Below are 20,146 nucleotides of genomic sequence, written 5' to 3'. Positions count from 1 at the left end.
TTTACAGAGCTCTTAAGTTTGATTTAAGCTACAAAACAGGCTGTGTTATTATATATGAATGCAAAGCAGGTGATCGGAGATTCAATCGTACAATGTAATTCCTCTGTATTTATTCATATGGTTCGGCTCATTAAAATGGTCAGACATATTTCCTTCGAGTCATTCTACAAGATTAAACGTTATTATTCTTAAGGTATGGCTCAATTAACCAATCCATTGTTTGTTTTTGCCTAACCTATAATATTTGTGTATTGGTTGATCCATGATACTGATCATGGCATCTCCCTGATTACTTGTAAAAATATGAGCAATTATTTCTACTCGATTGCAGCAGTAAACTTCTATTCTTCTTGTGTGTGTGTGTGGACTATTCTGCATGCTTTAATTCTAACTGAGCATGCATTTAAAATTTGAAAATGACTTGCCATTTGCAATGAATGGCAACTCATATTCAAATGCAAATGCAACCTGTCACTTGGGGTGATAGGAATCCATTCAGTGCGCTCTAGCTGCCCCTAGTGCTAAGCAGCTCTAAGATAAGGGTGAGACGTGTTGACTGTGAGCAACGGTAGCATTCGTGTGTGAAAGGGTGGGGATATCCACTGTGAACTGTGTGTTGAATCACCTTTTAGGCTGTGTTCAGAGCCAAATTTTCGGCCATAACGGAGAAGGACATCAAAGCAGCCATGGCGAGTCTGGTGAAGCCAAATGAGAATGAAGCGAAGAGCGTTGACGCCAGACAGGAGCTGGACCTTCGCATCGGTTGTGCTTTCACAAGATTTCAAACAAGGTTCTTTCAGGTTTGTGGTGAAAACTTGTTTTATTGTCTGCCATTTTTGTGATAAATTGTTTTTGGGCGAATTGTTCAACCTGGTGTACTTTTGGCTCACTTGGTTAATTCTTTTCATTATGCAGAAAAAACATTTCAATAAAGAATTCACCCTCACTTAATTGGCAGTTTAAAATGCTGCCTTCAGTTTGTTCATGTTGTGAATGCAATCGTGTAACATGAATATGTCAAAGTAGAAAAATTGGAGTAATGGAATAACAAAATTGAAGTGACATGAATTGGGGTGGACAAGGTGCGAGGCCACCACAGTGTTTCTGGCGTGGGGGGTGAAAGTGAGCAGGGATGAGTCGAGCAGAGTGTGTTGAGGTGTTGGGTCGGTTAATATGTGGTGATTCCTCGTAATGGACATGGCTGTAGACGTAATTTCTCTGTGGTGAGGGATGAATCTGAATTTGTGGTCAAAGATGGTGGCGACTGTCTTACAAGATGTGATGACAGAGATCTTTTTCTCTGCTTGGGAAATCAGAAATGAAGGCTGAGCAAGAGCCATGGATGCTGTAAGTATTTTTGGGTTAATGCTTTGGAAGAGTACGATTGAGGGTGTTGAGAATACTGGCAAAATCACAGAAGCAGACACAGTCAAGTTGGGAAGAGGCTTGCAGGAGGCAGGGGTATGCAAAAACCAAAAGGTTTGTTGGAGAGGCATGCGTATGTGATGAGAGGTGAGCGAGAAGGGGCAGAAAGATGCAGGCGATTGTGGAGGGGTGGGAGAGGCAACTGGATGGAAGGAATGAGGGGACCGGGGTAGGGGCGGACTCCGGCTGCATTGCAATATTTTATCTGGAATCCAACTTGAGCATGTTTGCTGCAGCCTTCTCCCCCAGGTGCCGGACTGTTAAATCATAGTGATGTCTTGAAGCCTTTATCGCTCTTACTTTTCATTATAAATAATGTTTATGCAGACCCCGGTGGCGGCGGGGTAACGTCCTCGTCTGCCATTCCAAGGGTCACGGGTTCGATTCCCGCCTGGGTGAGTTTCCCTCCATCTAGGGCTTGGGTGTTTGTAAATGTGATCATTGTTATCGTTGTTAATAGTTCGATGTAAAGGCCAGAATGCACTGTTTTCGGACTTATACTGAATAAATAAAATAAATAAATAAAATAAATATTTTTAAACATTTTAGTGATAGCAATGGTGGCACTCCTGGGTACCTGATGACCACACAATTCCTATCCATGGAGTTGTGCTCGGCAAGTGTGGAAGATTTGCTTTCACGGCTTTGTTCATTTGACTCAAAATATTCCATCTCCAAACAATCTCACGGCATAGCCCGATGCTGATTTTCGCTTGTTGCAATATCTCTTGCCCAACTGGCATCCACAAAACAAGCCAGAGCATCTCCATTGCCACTAATGAGTCACTTTCAAATTGTTTGCTCAATATAAATATGTACTTGTTACCCACAGGGCATATTTGAAATGAGTTTCAAAAGAACTATGTTGAAATCTACTAAAGTAATTTAAAACTTATTTTAGATTTTGTTCCCGAACTTATGCATAAAAGTTTTCCATTCAAGTTCTGATACTTAACATTATGCCATGAGCTGGTTCTAATTTCCAGTTTAACTCTTATTTGTTTGGAATAACACATTGTATTTTCTAGTCTATAGCTTCTTGCTAAATATTCAATTCTTTTAGTCTTTTGTCATGAAGTTAACTTCATAGTCGTAGATACTAATATAAAATGCATTGAAGCTTCTTCTTCCTCATTCAAGTCGTGCATCGTAGTCTTGCTCTTATTATTCTTTTGCTCGTCCATAATCTTTCAATACATAAACTAAATCAATAATCTGGCTGTATGATTTTGGTAAAGTCCTTGACTTATAATTTATTTTTTCTTTTCTGAATTTTTTGCTCCTCAGGCTATGGGCTTACTTTTAACTTTCTCAAAATCACAAAAAAATAAGTCCATATCATAATAGTCTTTCAGTTCAGATTTTCTAACCCATCCATTCGTAACCACTATTTGAAATGTTGTCGACTGTTTCAAATGCCATTTGTTGAACTATGTCACGACATAATATGCGGTTTCTAAATCATTCACAAATTCCAGTTGTCTAATTGCTATTTCACTGTTAATGTAATTCATGCCCTTCAAATCTGCTTCACCCCAATCTTCCTTGTGTGTTGTCCCTTTTGCCCTTTGAACAACCTGCTCGCACTTTTTCTTTTTTGAGTAAAACAAGGCTGCATTTTTCCCCAGTTAAGAGAGTCTCCTCCATCAAACGTCAGTATCTTCATTGCTGCCATCTCATACTTTCTCATTTCATTGCTGCAAGCTATTTTTATGGATTATTTCCCGGAAAGCTGCCCTTTGCCACCCTGTTAGAAGTTATTCCTTGCGATTCCTCACTTTTGATGGCTATCTTCTTTTCTGGCAATGTATTGCTCTTTTCTAATTTTAAAGACTAACCTCTGCTAATTATTTTACATTTTCAGGGAAAGTATGGGGATTTGGATGCCTCATTAATCTCCTACGGTCCTTGCCAAACGCCAACCCTCGGCTTCTGTGTGCAGAGGCATGATGAAATTCAAACTTTTACTCCAGAGGCATATTGGATTATACAGGTTTGGATTTTCTAATTCATGACTGATCTGCCATTTAGCATTAAAGTTCACGTTTTGCTGTATTCTATTTAAGCCACTAGGTAGGAAATTATTTTTGCGTTATAAGGAGTGATGCTCTTCTATAATTCAGTATACTGAACTTTTATCAATCAACCAGTAATTTTGCAAGCCAGTATGGCTCCTTTGATGTTTCCTTTAATTCTACAGATAAAGTTATCAATTGCAAATTATGTCCATGCTTTTTTCATTCTAAATGCACTAATCTGAATGATCCCTTTTTGAAAGCCGTATTTGAGTGCAGAGATATTTTTTGGAAACTTTTTTCTTGACGTTCTAATCAGCTTGCGCTATCTGTCTGACCTGGCATCAGATATCGGTGTGCTCAAAGAGGAAATGATAATTTTAAAATATTCACTCGCAAAGAAAAAGGCTAACAATATTTCTTAGGGTTTGTCATTTGCTGAAATTGTTAAAGTCAACCCTGAGAAAGATTCAATGACTTTTGCTTCTGATAAATTGACCTCCGGTCGGTCTACACTTAGCAGTGACAACGTGAAAGCGTAACAGATGCCGATCTCAACAAATGTGCCTGTTACCACTCCCTCAATCACTACCCTGTGCTACCTCGTATTTCTGACATAAAATGTGATGAAAGTGGCGTAAAAGAACTTTCTGCAGAGGGGAAAGGTGGATTTGTTATGCTGAGCCACAAACCTAGACGCCATAAATTGCCGATCGTGGGAAAATCTACCAAAGAATGCTCTCTCTTTGAGGATTCCTAGTCGTTCTCCTTTAGTCCTGGGTTAGATGACATCTCAGGGATAGTCGTAAAAAGGTCATTTAATACAATGAAAGTTCAGCTGTTATTCTTAATTAATGAATCCCAAAAAATTGGAACTTTCCCGAGCCCGCTGAAAACAGCCCAAATAGTGCCAATATATGAAGGCAAAGGTTGCAAAATGGCCATGAATTCTTATATATCCCTGTTGAACCAGTTATGGAAAATATTTGAAATAGTTTTCTATCATCGTATAATATCTTGAAACACATAACCGATTCTCAACATCTCAACATGGATTTAGAAAAACAAGGTCCGCTACAACAGACAAATATTACAAGGTCAATCAAATACTTATAGGATTGGATGATAGAACTGAAACTTAAGTGTTATTTTTTTATGTCACTAAAGCTTTTGACTGCATCAATCATCAGCTACTTTTGTATAAACTGAAATGTTACGGTATAAGAGGCACGTCCTACAAATGGATTGAATCATATCTTTATATATATCTATATTTTTAATTTATATTAATGATCTTCCAGTTAAGCTTAATTCCATTAAGGGAATAGACCCATTAGTGTGTGCCAAGGATACAAATATAATTATGCCAGCCTCCTCAGTGGACAGTTTGGCAGAAAGAGCAGTTGAAGTAGCTCAGATTGTCAATGAATGGTGTCTTCGTAACTTCCTAAAACCCAATTTAGACAGTTACAGGCTGATTTATTTCACTATTGAAAACAAAGTTTTCACTGCAATCTCAGAAGATGCAGCAGCAGGTGTAAGCATTCCACAAAATTCCAGTGCCCAATTCCTGGGAGTTATCCTGCATAGAAACATTGTAGTAAAATTTGTTCAAAGGTATGCTCCTCCAATGATGCCCTTGAGATCACTGCATGTACCCACGCCTTATTGCATGCTTGAAGCATTGCTGTGTAATACTCATTCTGTAGTGTATATGCCCATTACAAGTTCAGAGCAAAACCTGCTCTGGTGTAATGATAGTTGTTACTTTGTAAATAAGTTTTTTTGCGAAAAAATACTAAAGGCTTCTGCAGTTTTTTTATACCTAAGATACCAAAGAATCAACTGATGAACTAATTAAAACTAAAACCAAAGAAACAGTGATGAGGAAATTGATTTTTGTAGTTAAATGTAAAATAATTTTTGTGCATAGCATGAAAATAAAGGCATTCATTGATAAAAATATGTTCAAAAATTTATAAATGTGGTAAAGGGTTGATTTTCCATGAAATATAAAGAAAAACTGGGTTTTGAGCTGCAGGCAAGTGTCTTTGTTTTTCAACCTGTTAATTTTTCCCTATGTGTAATTGTGAGCATCACCAGGTAGTTAGGGGATCGAGATGGTGCGGGGGCTAACGTACTGGCTTCCCACCATGAGGGCGCGGGTTCAAATCCCGGCGGTGTTGAATATTTTTCAGAGGTATCTCGATCCCTACTAGATGTGCTTTGTGGAGGGCACTTTGAGTAAGTACGCCGTCCGTCGGATGGGACGTTAAACTGCGGACCCCTTGGCGCCTTTCGTAAAGAGTAGGCTAATGCCGACGCCGGGTTTCTCTCCACCCTTCATCCTTTCCTATCCATCCCCTATGGCGCAAATGACCTTAGCTGTCGGTCGCCTCCCCTCAAAACTACTACTACCAGGTAGTTATGATGTATTTTAGGGACTATTTATTTATTATTATTTGGTAATCTACCAGTTAAGGTAGGTTTTTGGATGTACATAATTACTAATTAAATATTTTGTGACTCCTAGCAAAACACAACATCCTACCCTACATCAGGTCCCTCTTCAGCTCCGAGTACTTTCTTCCTCCCTTCATCCCGTCCAACATCCCTATCCTGTTCTTTCCCTTTCCTCATTTGCCTAATATTCTCCCCTCAATTACAGTCTTCAACATCCCACTGCCGGTCAATACCCCCTTCATCCACTTTTCCTGCCTTTATAGGATTTCTCCCAGCAAACCCCTCTCTTCGCCTACCATACCCAGTACTTCCTCTTTTGTTTTCCTTTCCGTCCATTCCACCTTGTCCATTCTTCTCCAAACCAACATTTCAAAAGCCTCCAGTCTACGTCTATCCTCCTACTTCAATTACCACGTTTCCGTGCCGTACATAGCTACGCTCCATATCAAAGTTTTTACGAGTCTTTTCTTAACATCCTTACTCAACGTCCCTGTCATCAACTCCCTCCTCCTTATGAAAGCCTCTTTGCCTAGCGCAATTCTTCTCCTTACGTCCGTACTACTTTGAGCGTGTTGGTTCAAAACACTACCGAGATACGTAAACTGTTCTGCCTGCTCTAGTTTTTGCCCTCGTATTTTAGTATATAGCTAAAGCCTTTTTCTTTCTAGAAAATCGCATAACCTTTGTTTTATTAATATTGATTCTCATCCCATACCTGTCGCATTGAATTTACAATTCACTAAGCAATGCTTGCAGTCCCTTGGCTGACTGACAAACTAAAGCTTGGTCATCAGCAAACCTAACTGATTTCACGAATTCCCCTCCCACTTTCATTCCTACCTCCAGTTCTTCCCATGCCTCTTAAATCATTTCCTCTGCATACAGGTTGAACAGCAATGGTGATAGTGGGCAACCCTGCCTTACACCTCTTCCTAACACTGCCCAACTGGACTCCCCGTTCCCCACTTGTTCCCGAGCAGTCTGAGACATGTACAGGTTGCAGATTAGCCTCCTTTCCCTCCAATCTATTCCTAAATTCTTCAATATACCCATTAGTTTTTCCCAAATCACTCTATCAAACGCTTTTTCGAAATCTAAGAAACATGCAAATACCTCCTGGTTGTCTTCCATATTCCTCTCGTTTAATAATCTCATTACTGCAATGGCATCACGCGTACATCTGCCCTTTCTAAACCCAAACTGATCATCCCCTGAATAATAATTTGCCCTACTCTCTAACCTTTTGTTTATTATCCTAAGAACAACTTTTTCTGCGTGGGATATCAAACTTATTGTCCTGTAGTCCATTTAGCCAAATAGCCTTTTCCTCCCACATTTTCCTAAACATTTCAATAGTACCGCGGGAATCTTATCTACCCCTACGGCCTTATTTAGTTCCATCTCCCTTAATGCCCTTTCTATCTCATCGTCTAGTATGCCTGGTCCTAAGCTATTTTCCTCTACATCTTATTCTTTTTCAATGTCTAACTTTGTTGGTCAAAGTTCTTTACTATACAGTTCTTCTATATACTCCTTCCATCTCTCTTAGAGCTTTCCTGTGTCAACTATTACTTTACCCACCTTATCTCTAACTGTTAGCATAGATGTCCCTTTCGTACTTCCCGATAAAGATTTAACTTTGCTGTACAGCGCACCGATTTCACCCTTCCTCTGCAGACTTTCCATATCCTGGCACTGTGTCTTCCACCATGCTTCATTTGCTTTATTTGTTGCCCGCCTCAATTTATTGTTTTATTCTTTGTACTTCATTTTGCCTAACTCTGTATTGACATTCTTCCATTTTCTCTGCTCATCCATCTTTGTAATCATCTCATCCGTAATCCATGGTTTCCTAGTCCTTTTAGCGTTAACGCTTCCAATAATGTCTTTTGCGGTTTTGGACAACCCTTTCTTGATACTTTCCCATTTTTCTTCGACAGTACTTAGCTCTTTGCCATCCTCCATGATTTCCTCTATCGCCTGTTTGTACTCCTTTCTTTTGAAACCATTTAATGCTTCTACATTCCATTTTCTAACTTGCCACTCCTGCCTTATCTTTCTGAAACGGACGCTACATTTCATTACAACTAAATTGTGGTCAGAGTCCGCAACCGCTCCCGAGAAGCCGTGTGAATTTATCACACCGGTCCTTAACCTGTGTCTAACCATAATATAATCCAGCTGATACCTCCTGAGTCACCTGGCATTTTCCATGAATACCTGCGTCTTTTATGGTGTCTAAACCAAGTGTTGGTGATGACTAACCCCTGTCTCCTGCAGAACTCAACTGCTTTCTCCCCGCGGTCATTCCTCATGTCTAAACCATAAACCGTAGTCCCCGACCTCAATACCATCTCTTCCTTTGCCTACCGTCGCATTCCAATCCCCCATCACTATCAAATGTTTTCCTGCGGGAACGCACGCGATTATGTCCTCTAACTGATCGTATATCCTATCGACCTCTTCTTCCTTATGGTTGCTCGGTGGCATGTATACCTGAATAATAACCAAGTTCGTCGGTTCTGCTTTTATTTCTACTAGTAATAATCTATCCGTTACCTGCCCTATGTTGACTACGCTTCTTCCTACCTCTTCATTTAATACTATGGCAACCCCTCATTGCCTCTCGTCCCCGCCGTTGTATATTATTCTATAATTATCACTCCAGTAATCTCGCTATCCCTCCATCTCACCTCGCATAGACCTAACATAACTATATTTCCCCTTTACATCTCTCGCTTAACATTCTCCAATTTCCCTGTCCTCATCATTATCCTAACATTCCACGTTCCTATTCTATCTAATTTGGTCTTCTTCTCCTGCGTCTTCTGTCCTGCTGCTGCTGGTTTTCCCTTGCAAGGGTTTCGTGGGATGACAAGCGCGGAAGCCTTACCTCCCCCGCTGCCTGGCACTGCACACGGCCGATTGGGCCGAGCCCCGTAGTTGCCAGGACTCAAAATCTCTGTTTTGTCCATCATTTAAATCTTGGGAATGATAATTGAGGTGGTTTCCCGTTGCCTTCCTCAATAGTGTTTTTAACGTGACACCATCACTTATTGGCCGCCCCACTGGGGTCAGACGCCATTGCAGCCACCTCACTGAGGAACAGACGCTGCGTGGACTACCTTTCGTCTTGCTCCTAACCTTTGACCTATCTGGCATGGGTGACCCTACCAGGAGCAATTATTACTACTCCCGCCAGCACAGCTCTAGGGGTCATCGGAATGCACAAGCCCTTCCACCACGTCAAGGTTGTAGTGCGGGGAGGGTTTAGGGACTAGTGTGGTGGAAATGTGGTAGGTAAACAGTCCAGACCCAAATTATGTCATGTGGGGTAGGAGGTGGTTCCCACCCTGAGGGCCCGGGTTCAAATCCCGGCGGTGTTGAATATTTTTTAGAGGTATCTCGATCCCTACTTGAGGTGCTTTGTGGAGGGCACTTTGAGTGAGTACGCCGTCCGTCAGATGGGACGTTAAACTGCAGACCCCTTGGCGCCTTTCGTAAAGAGTAGGCTAATGCCGACGCCGGGTTTCTCTTCACCCTTCATCCTTTCCTGTCCATCCCCTATGGCGCAAATGACCTTAGCTGTCGGTCGCCTCCCCTCAAAACTACTACTACTAGGAGGTGGAAGGATTGGGGTCTTGGCTATGTGGGTGGATGGGTTTGTGATTTGGCTTAGGCATTATTGAAGACACGACTGTTAAATGAATGGCTTGCAAGAGTCAAATGTGAAGTCATTTCATGAAATTTTGCTCTAGCATGATGGATCATGATGATGAAGGCAGTGGAGAGGATTTAAATGGTGTAAGTGTGAATACACTAATGATGGCCCCCTGAAAATGTTAGCTTGATTAGTTAATGAATTTAGGTTTCTCTGTCTGGTTGGAAGTCCCTTTAGGAATGGATGATCTTTATTCTTTGCTTTAATTTCAACTGTGGCACATATTTGTTTTGATGCAGATGTATGTCATTTCACTAGGCAATAATTCGAACGAATGATGGCCGTGACCTTACTCTTGAGTGGGAGAGAGTTCGCAGCTTTGACAAAGAAGTTGCCGTCATGTTCCTTCAACTGATCAAGGAGCACAAGAAAGCAATGTGAGTATACTTATATTGTAGGAAATTAATCTATGCCCATTTTTTGGACATAATGGTCCTATTTCTTACTTAAAGTGTATATAACAGGTAGTGTCTATTTTAAAATTTTCTATTGAACAGAGGATTGTGCATTCGGAATGTGTGTCCAGTATAGTGTGTGGTAAATGAATGCGGGAGGTCACCTGGGGCTGAGGTAATTTGCACCGTCAGGGAGAGGTGGGTAATTTGTTAGCATTCGGGTGTTCAGGGAATGAGGGAAGGGTGAGAGATAATCAGCATCATCATTGCCGCACTCTTTAACAACAGGCTCCCAGGGATCATCTAAGATAACGTCCCATTTGATAGAGAGTATACTCCCTTAAAGTGCTTTCCAAATAGCCAGTCACCCCAAAGGAGGGTTGGGGATGCATCTGAAGAATCTTGCCACCTCCAGAATTCGAACCCAGGCCCTCAGGGTGGGATGCCAGTGCATTAGCCATCACACCATCCCAATCCCCTGACAATTTAGACCCTTTTGTAAATAGCCGTGCAAATTTGTAGGGAACTATTGATGAGAAAATAATATTTTAAAATATTGGCGTAGCAGATCTCACAAGATTGGAAATTTAAATTTGTCTGATAAAGGTTTCATTGTGAAGTCAGGATAAAAGTTATCTTTTAAAGAATAACATTTTTTATGAGAAATGGAACTTTTGGCATAAAAATATTATCTTGATATTTTGGATTTCTTTGAATACAGTTTATACTTTTCCTTGAAATTCATATTGATTATTATGACTATTGTAATGGCAGGTTTTATTTTCATTACCTCTGCCCTGCGACTGTGAAAGTAATCAATCAACCAATCAATTTGTTTATGTCCAAGGATTTGTTGTACAAATATATGACACGTCAAAGAAAATATACAGCTGCAAATTATAGTTGCAGATGCTCATCAACAGAGTAGAACACATGCTTTAACAGATATTCGCAAAGTTTTTTTTTAATGTTACATATTAATGAGGTTCCTCACATTGTCAGATAACTTAGTTAAAAGAGTGAGGCCCAAGTGCTGCATTTTTAGTCCTTACAAATGAATGGTGCAGGTTTTTAGAGGTTCTGGTATTATAAGTATGATAATCTTCACTGCTATTGTAGAATTCAATGTTTCACTTGAAGCTAAGAGGCAGAAAGTGAAGTTTTTTAAAGAGGGAATGGTAAGGTGCATTAAAAGATGCATTGCACATTATTTGGACAGCCCCTTTTTGTATTTTAAATATTGTACTAGGTTTTGGTGAGGAACCCCAGAAAATGACTCTGTACATGTATGTGCTTAGAAATAACCATAATACACAGCTGATAGGACATCATTACTAACAGTGTGCCTGATCACTCTGATGAGAAAACAAATTATGCTTAATTTATATCGTAACTTGTTAATATGATCATCCCAAGATAATTTACTATCTCCTTCAATGCCCTGGCAGCAAGAACTGCAATTTTGTGGAATCAATTTCCCATCAATATTTATACTGATGTTAGCTTTTGGCTTATTTTTGTTAGTAAAGTATACTAAGCTTGATATATCCACATTGAGGGAGAGGGAGTTTTGCTTGCACCGCTCATCTAGCAGAATTCACTAGCATGGATTCACTTGGACAGCAGTTCATTGATAGAAGAGGCTGACTCTAAAAACATTAGTGTCATCAGCATAGAGTATTGGGAGTATGCCTGGCAAGGGATATAGTCTTCCTGGCAGGTCATTTATGTGCAAAAGGAAAAGAACTGGCCCCAGGAAAGGACCCTGGAGGACACCTGATTTGATAAGTTTGGAAGTTGATACATATCTCATCCCTTTTTTGAAATGGGAAACACATTGTTGTCTGTCACAAAAATAGAACTTATTCCATTGAAAGGATACACCTGTTATGTCAAAGCCAGTGAGTTTTGACAATAGTAGGTGATAGTTAATGTGATCAAAAGCCTTGGAGAAGTCAAAGAAGAGTGCTGCAGATTCAGATCTGTTGTCCAGATCAGACAATATTTGATCAACTACTTGAGTGATAGATAGATAGTGGTCTTTATGCGGGCAAAATTGAGACCTAATGGTCCCTTCTTCCATTGGATATGAGGCAGTGGAAGTAGATCTTGATGTCCCAAAGCCATGTTGAGAGGAGGATAGTAGACTGTGGGTTTCCAAGTAAGACATTGGCCAACTATAAAAAAATATTTTAAAAATGTCACCAAATTGATTCAATAAGGAGATCGGCCTTTAAGATCTCATATGTACCCTTACACTTATATAGGGGTATGACTTCAGCAACTTTGAGTGGAACAGGGAACTCACCAGATCGATCAAAGAGATTCATTTACCAAGAAAAGTAAAAGCTGTTCAATCGCTAGGAAAGATTTTTAAGGATTAAGATTGGGATGTCATCTAAGCCTGAGGTGAACTTGTTGACTAGTTAATGGATGATATACCTTAATTCAGCATCAGAGCGTGTATATAAAGTAATGATTCAATCCCTTATCTATATATATCTATTCAACTTGGTACTAATGAGTACTTAGTCGAATAGGATTACTAACTTTCAGACTTGGAGGTTGTGTAGTCTAGCAAATGTCTCGTAGATTTGAGTTTTACCGTGGTAATTGGTGTTGTATAAGCTATGACAGGGAAATAAAATAATATATGAAGGAACATCAGGATCCCATTGAGAGAGCCATGGATATTTTACAGGTGAGATACTATCTCACTTCGAGTAACTTAAAAAAATCAGGAAAAGTATATAATTATTTATGTGTTTGCTTGTGCTATTGAGTTGTTTTTCATATGGCGATTGGAGCTTCTAGTCATGAAACTCACCATGTTGTGTGCCACCTCATATTTTTTCTTAAAAGGCAACATATTGATGTGATTATAACATGTTGCTATTATTATTATCTTCTGTCGTTTAACTTTTACTGTGCGATCTAGAGGGGGTAAGAACAAAAATTGAAGCACCTTAGAATTTTTTGTGTAAGTAATTTAAGAACTGGTGAAACCTTGATTTTATCTCGTCAGAATTCACATTTTCCCTTGATTTATGGCATTCTATTCAGGTCCCTGAATTTTTATGAATCCTTGTAGTATAACCTTATTGCATTACATCACTCTCAGGGTTTGAAAAATCTAAAATAAATTCATGGAATGGTGCGTGTGCTTGCAAAATTTGGCAAATGCCATTGAGATGTGTTACTGCATGGTATTTGCCAACGATTATCCCTACTCTTTTGTCAAATAGGTGGAAATGTTTCAATTGCTATCGATTCTGTTGTTCCTACTCTGCAGCCATATTTCTCCATTTTTATATTTCATGTTTCATGCAACTGTGCAATCATGTTGAGTTGTTTGATAGTTTTACTTTTTGTTTGTAGAATTGAGTGTAGAAAGGTTTTTAATTTTAAATTACTGGATTATAGCACGTAATTTAATTAGTTAGAAACTTGATTAGCATTCTTTGGACATGCAATCCAGTTCAATGTCCTGTTTATGGTGATCATTTCATTTATATCCTCTCATTTTCCCTTGCCTTGGCTGAATGAAACTTGAATTAAAAGGTGTGTGCGCTGATTTTCAATGCGCATATTTCACCTCTGTTTTATTTTTACAATACCACAGAGTTATAAGTGTCACGACAAAAGAAAAATCGAAAGCAAGGCCCATAGCCCTCAACACAGTGGAGCTGATGCGAGTGGCTTCCTCGGGCCTGGGCCTCAGCCCGCACCACGCCATGCAGATCGCCGAACGCCTCTACACCCAAGGATACATAAGTTACCCTCGAACTGAGACCACACAGTACCCGGAAAATTTCGATTTGCTGTGAGTTGATGGTGACAATGGGCACCCTGCTTGATTTGATGTTGAAGTGTGCGCTTGCAGAGAAACCTAGAAGTTTCGTTTTTCAAATGACTCGTGGAAAAAAATTTAAATTGAGATTTGTACAAATTTTGGGTGAAAAAATTTTTAAGCTGTATTTTAATAATTCATAGAAGAAATATTTAACAGTGTTATATCAAATGAAATAATAATAAGTAACCATAATTTGTGAACTCTCTGTTTCAATAAATTCAATTTGAAAATGCTTACCACTGAAAAATTTTTGTGAAACTTCTCAAATAGGTAGGTTTTCTGAATAGCGCAAGGTTTCTCATATTGGCATATACTTGCTGAATTTCCGGTTTCTGCTTAATTTTCAATGATTTAATCTTGTTTTGACTATTTTAAAGGTATGTTAATTAATTTCAAATCAAAATATGTTATCTATGGTCATCCCACAGCCGTGGCTTCATTTGAAACAATTTAAAAAGACTGCTCCCTCCAGAAAACGTAAGAATAATGTTTATCATAGTTCAGATTGACACACTGGCTGTTGTTTTGTCTGATGATAATTTTAGCAATTGATTAAATTACACCTTGAATACCAATTTATGAAAAAACTGACGTTAATTATCCAATGTACTCAATATGAGCGTAGTAACGTGTAGATATGAATGCAAATCAAGAAATAAAATATAAATCATGTCACTAAATTTTTGTGCCTGTGAATATTTGCCTAAATTTGAGGTTTTGATTGCATTGGTTTAGGCAGAGAGCTGTCCAGCCCAAATGAAATTATTATGCTATTTTGTGCTGATTGACGTCATGATAATCAACTAACCTCTCAATATCAATTACGCATGTGCTAATGGATGCGTAATGAAGCTGAGCTAATGTAAGAATGCAGATAATTGAAATATGCAGATAATATTTATTCATTTCATGGCTTTATTGGAGCAAGATTGAGACTTCACATTCCCTCCTTCCACCTAAGCCCTGAATAATGCGCTGAAGACAATTACAAATGCCCAAGCCTGGGTGGAAGAAAACCCACCTAGGTGGGAAACAAACCCAGGACCTCTGGGTTGGCTGGCAAGGACGTTACGCCACCTGGGCCTGCAAATATGGTCGTGATAAAAATAGATGTCTGCAGAAGCCCTTTTCCATTCTGTGTGGTTACTTTGAGTTTATTATGCAATGAAGAGTACATTTTTCCAGTTAGTTTATTAGGGTGAAAGTATCGATTTACCAGAGAATAGAACTATCGTCAAGCAAATAGCAGAATGCATATTCCTTAGAAAGCTAAACCAATCATGTAGCCTGGAAAAAACTAATGAAAAATTTTTAATAGGATCACTGATGTCGATTCCTACTCCTCATATGATATACCGATTAAAATAATGCAGTGTAGATGTTTAACAACTTATTTGTTGCGTAGAAATATGTCTGCTCTCAACTCAACGGAGAATGTGGAATTCTCAGGGCTAATGAATGCAAGGGAAATGATAATGTACAGTCAATACAAAAATATTTAAACTAAAACATTAAATACTGTTGTCAACTTTTGAGCTTGTGAAATTAAAAACTTTTTAGAAAGCCCAGGTATTTTAAACTTGTAATTTTTTAAAAAGGGTATCTAAGTTTCAAAGCATTTTCCATCTTTATTACTCTAATTTTATTAATAATTTGAGGTGCTGCAAAGAGAGAAAAGTATGGATAATCAACAGTTTACTGTACTATTGATCAGTCATGAGTCATTTATATATATTTTTGTTAAAAAATTTTTGTGCAATGAATGCGAAGTTGATAATATTTGTACCTCTCAGTGTCTATTGGTAATGCTGCACAATCTTATATGAAGGAATAAGTGCGTCAAGTGATATATTATCTGTTTTCTAAGTTTTTCCTATAAATTGAGTCTGACTGGAATGATTAAAGATTGTTCTATGAATCTAGTCTGCCGTGGGTGGCGCCTTTCCTATGATGAGTGAAACCTGCCCTCAGATTTGGGTGACCAGTGCCTTCCCCTCCAACGTCTGCGTGACATGCTCCGGAAATAACCAGATGCTATATTTTCTGACTGAAAGGAGAGCAATAATGTCAACTTTCAGCAGGAGTATTTCTGATGTCCTAGAATCATGTAAACACAAAAGCAAGAAAGGTGGCTGGAGTGCAAATGTCAGTGTTTGCATCACTCACAGGGGCCCCAGTCACAACGTGTGCTTCCCTGCAAAGTTCTGGCAGCCTCTGAGAAATCTCACCCGCTGAATTGGGTCCCACTGAGCTATCAGCCAGGATTCAAACCCCCTCGCTAGATGGCCAATGTCTACCAACTAGGGTTCCACAATGTTTTTCATTGCTATTCTGATGTATAAGTGCTGCAGTGAATTTTCAGATTAGAACATCAGACTTGTAGCTATGAATACTTCTTTATCTTTTTGAATGTAGCTGTGTTGTAATTATACTAATGATTGTAGTCCTCCACTAAATAAATCATTGTAGTGCAGCATTTTTGCTGAAATTTATGTTTGCTTCACTGAAATGTTTACCTGGGTGGAATTAAATTTTGGCATAATGACATTGGAGAAGTAATTGACTCCAGTGCAGTTACAGGGCTAATACTTTTCTGATAATAATGAGTGTCCATATGTCAAAATGTCAAATGGAGTTGAAAGTTTTCTGGAATGTATTTGTTCCTCCTCTGTGCTTCCATGAAATGAACGATTAATTCCAGGGGCACGTTGAAAATGCAGCAGAACAGCTCTGAATGGGGTGAAGAGGTTCGTGAGATTCTAGCCAATGGAATAAGCAAGCCAAAGAAGGGACATGATGTTGGGGACCATCCTCCAATAACGCCAATGCGTCTTGCCTCCCGGGATGAACTGGACGGAGACACGTGGAGGCTCTATGACTACATATGCCGACACTTCATTGCCACGGTGAGTTTTTAGCCTGCCTCTAGAATAGTTGTGCCTTAGGTGTGTCAGTAGGCTGGGTGATGATTTTATTATTTTTTTTGCTGGCTTAATTTTGGTTGAAATCAATGGAACTTAATAAATATCTTTCTCAAACAAGTACTGAGAGAATTAGACTCAATGAAATGAACCAATCCCTATAATGTATCATCTCCCTTTCATACCTCTCAGAGTTTTCGTCGATGCATTGAGAAAATTAGTTGAAACTAAAATTTACAAAATGTCAGATCAAGTTTTAGAAAGTTGAGTAGTAGCATTCTGTTCTATTCAATGGATAATGCTGAAATAGAACAAACTGAATTCCATGAAACAGCCGAAACACCTTGGATCTCTGATGAAATTTGTATTGGCTGCTTCATTTGGGAATAATGCACCCCTTTCCTCAAAGATGTGTTTGAAGCCATCGGCCTTATGGAGTGGACTGGAGGGATGATCACTCCATTGGCATTCAAAACCTTAGACCTGCATTCTCGTCTTGGCTCTAGTGTTCGTGGCCTTTGTGAATATTTAAATGGTTTTCTAATAAATAGTTGGATTTCTTTTTATGAAATATAAACGGTAGATCTCTTGACTCTTCATTCTAAGTTGCCTACTGTGGATGCCATATTCCTTCCTACACTCTTTGAAATCTCACTTACGCTAAATGGCATCAGCTTTTGGGCAAATCTAATGACTGCTGCTGTTCTGATTAAAATGTTGTCATCTTTTAGCTGTCCCGAGATTGCAAGTACCTCAGTACCACAGCAACGTTTTTCATTGGGGATGAGAAGTTCTCTTGCAAAGGTCACACACTGCTTGACCCGGGCTACACCGAAGTAATGCACTGGCAGGCTCTCAGCAAGAATGAAAGCCTGCCGACATTTGAAGATGGAGAGCAAGTTGCTGTTCAGGAGGTTGGTATTCTGGTGTATTGTTTATTTGTTCCAAGCCAAATGGGGTGATAATCTCCCCTCTTCACACCCCAAGATTTGAGCAGTTGTTGATCACCAGTTCTGTTTTTGCTGTGGTGAGTAAATAATATTCAAATAATGCATTCACCACTGCTTTTGAACCCCAACTATTTTTAGGGAGTTGAAAAAGACCTGCTGGCTCAAAGTGGACTAAATTTCAGTCTACCTGGTGTCATCACGCAAAAGTATTGGAAGTTGCATGCGTAAATGTAGTGACACTTATCTTTTACACTTTTGAGGGGCGCGATGGGAAAAAGTGTTAATTTTGGGCAAGTGCAAATCTATGGAGATGGTAATTTGTGGGAAATGAAAGCAAAATCATGAGCAGATGTTCCATATTTGAATTTAATTTACCTGACCTGTAATAAGTCATTGAATGATGACAGTAAAAAATTAGCTAACCAAATTTCACAAAATGTCTGTAAAAACTGCTATTCTTACCAAAAATGTCAATGATTTCCTTCCACAAATGAGTATTCATATATTTATGTGCCATCATTTTCATGAATTAAGCATAAAAAGGAAAAGAAAAATTTATCATCAAGGTGTGTAACAAATACCTGACATAATAGTAACATGCATAGTAATCGATAATTTTAAATAGTCATCATCAGGATCATACAGAGCTGTGCACTTCCAGTGCGAAACTTTAAGGATCTACGCTTTCAGAAACACCATAGATGATACTATAGACAATATATAGATATTTGCATTGCTTTATGCAGCTATTTGATGCTTTGAAGTTCATCACACTTGGAGTGCACCTCCCATGGACTACACTCTAACTTGGTGGAAGGACTTGTCTGTTCTGATGACCCCTAGAGCTGTGCTGGTAAGAGCAATGATAATTGCTCCTGGTAGGGTCAGCAATGCCAGATAGGTCAAAAGGTTAGGGGCCAGATGGAGTCCACGCAGCGTCTGTTCCTCAGTGAGGCAGCTGCAAAGGCATCCAACCCCATGGCCATTGAGTGATGGTGTCACGTTAAAAACACTACTGAGGAAGGCAATGGAAAGCCAGCTAAAATATTATTCTCAAGACTTAAATTATGAACGGTAGAGAGAAAATGATTCCTGGGAACTACGGGGCTTGGTTTAATTGGCCGTGTGTCTTGCCTGGCGGTGGGAGAGGCAAGGCTTCTGTGGTCGTCATCTCATGAAACCCTTGTAAAGAAAAACAGACAGCAGCAGGACAGAAGATGCAGGATAAGAAGACCAAATGAGTCACTTGAAATGTTAGGGCAAAGTTGAGGACTGGAAAATTAGAGAATATAAAGTGAGAGATGTAAAAACAAAATATAGATATTTTAATCTATGTGACTGAGATGGCAGCATAACAAGGATTACTGGAGTGATACTTTATACATCGGAGGGGACAAGCCAGCAAGGGGTTGAAATAATAATGAATAAAAAGGTAGGAAGGAGCGTAGTCAACATAGAGCAAGCAACGGATAGAATAATACATGTAGAGATAAAAGCAGAACCGACAAACTTGGTCATTGTTCAGGTATACCTGCCAATGAGAAATTATAAGTAGGAAGAAGAAATGCGGAGAGAACAAGCGAGGCTTAGACTTTTAGAAAGGTTCAGAACAAACGAGTTTAACTATGACACTGAAGGAATTATAATGGCCCCACACTACTTAGGTAGATCAGACCACAAAGATAAACTAAGGGAGATAAATTCCAGGACAGATAGGTACAAATACTCATTCTTTCCCCGAACAATCAGAAATCATAATAGTAAGGAACCGAAGTCACTTAAGAAATATTGAAAACATTGAATTTACAAGTCGGAGCAAAGTTAAACACTGCAAAGCTGTTAGGTATACTTTCAGGTGCATGTGTATGTAAGGTGTAGATTGAGTGTCTGCATGTGTGTGGGGTATAAGTGTTCATGCATGAATGTATGCCATTTTTTTTTTGATATATGATTTTGTGGTTATTGCATGCGGTTTTTTTTTTCTTTTTCTTTTCTAAATTACGGGTGGTGTCCTAACACCCCCCGCCACACGCCCTTGCGGCGGCTTGCGGGGTATTAAGTAGATGTAGATGTAGATGAAGTCAATAGGAGAAACAATCAGTTAGCGGACATAATCGCATGTGTTCGCATAGCTATACATGGAAAATGCCAGGTGACTCCGATAGGCACAGATTTAGGAACAGTAAGATCAATTCGCCTGGGAACTGATGCGGACTCTGACCACATTTAAGTCGTTATGAATTGTAGCATCTGATTGAAAAAGGTAAGGCAGTTTAGGAAATTTCATGAAGAAGCATTAACTGGATTGGAATTCTGTGGAAAAAGGGAGGAGTATCTGTAGGCTGTAAATAAAATCAAGAGTGAGGAAAGGGACCTGGGTACTATGGAGGAAAAATGGGAATT

The 20,146-nt window shown here is 39.2% G+C and overlaps 1 protein-coding gene across 1 annotated transcript in view; it reads left to right on the top strand.

Annotated features, from left to right (window-relative positions):
- The window catches only part of Top3beta (topoisomerase 3-beta), a 38,543-nt gene that overhangs the window by 1,207 nt on the left and 17,190 nt on the right, over positions 1–20,146 (top strand). The window contains exons 4-9 of the mRNA XM_071591484.1: positions 633–800; positions 3,290–3,418; positions 9,883–10,001; positions 13,642–13,842; positions 16,574–16,778; positions 17,525–17,707. Coding sequence (XP_071447585.1) covers positions 633–800; positions 3,290–3,418; positions 9,883–10,001; positions 13,642–13,842; positions 16,574–16,778; positions 17,525–17,707 — 1,005 coding nt within the window. The remainder of the gene's footprint in view (positions 1–632; positions 801–3,289; positions 3,419–9,882; positions 10,002–13,641; positions 13,843–16,573; positions 16,779–17,524; positions 17,708–20,146) is intronic.

This window comes from Hetaerina americana, unplaced genomic scaffold, assembly GCF_022747635.1.
Source record: "Hetaerina americana unplaced genomic scaffold, ioHetAmer1.1.p SCAF_47, whole genome shotgun sequence".
Lineage (NCBI taxonomy): Eukaryota > Metazoa > Arthropoda > Insecta > Odonata > Calopterygidae > Hetaerina > Hetaerina americana.
This window is presented reverse-complemented; position numbering and strand designations above follow the sequence as displayed.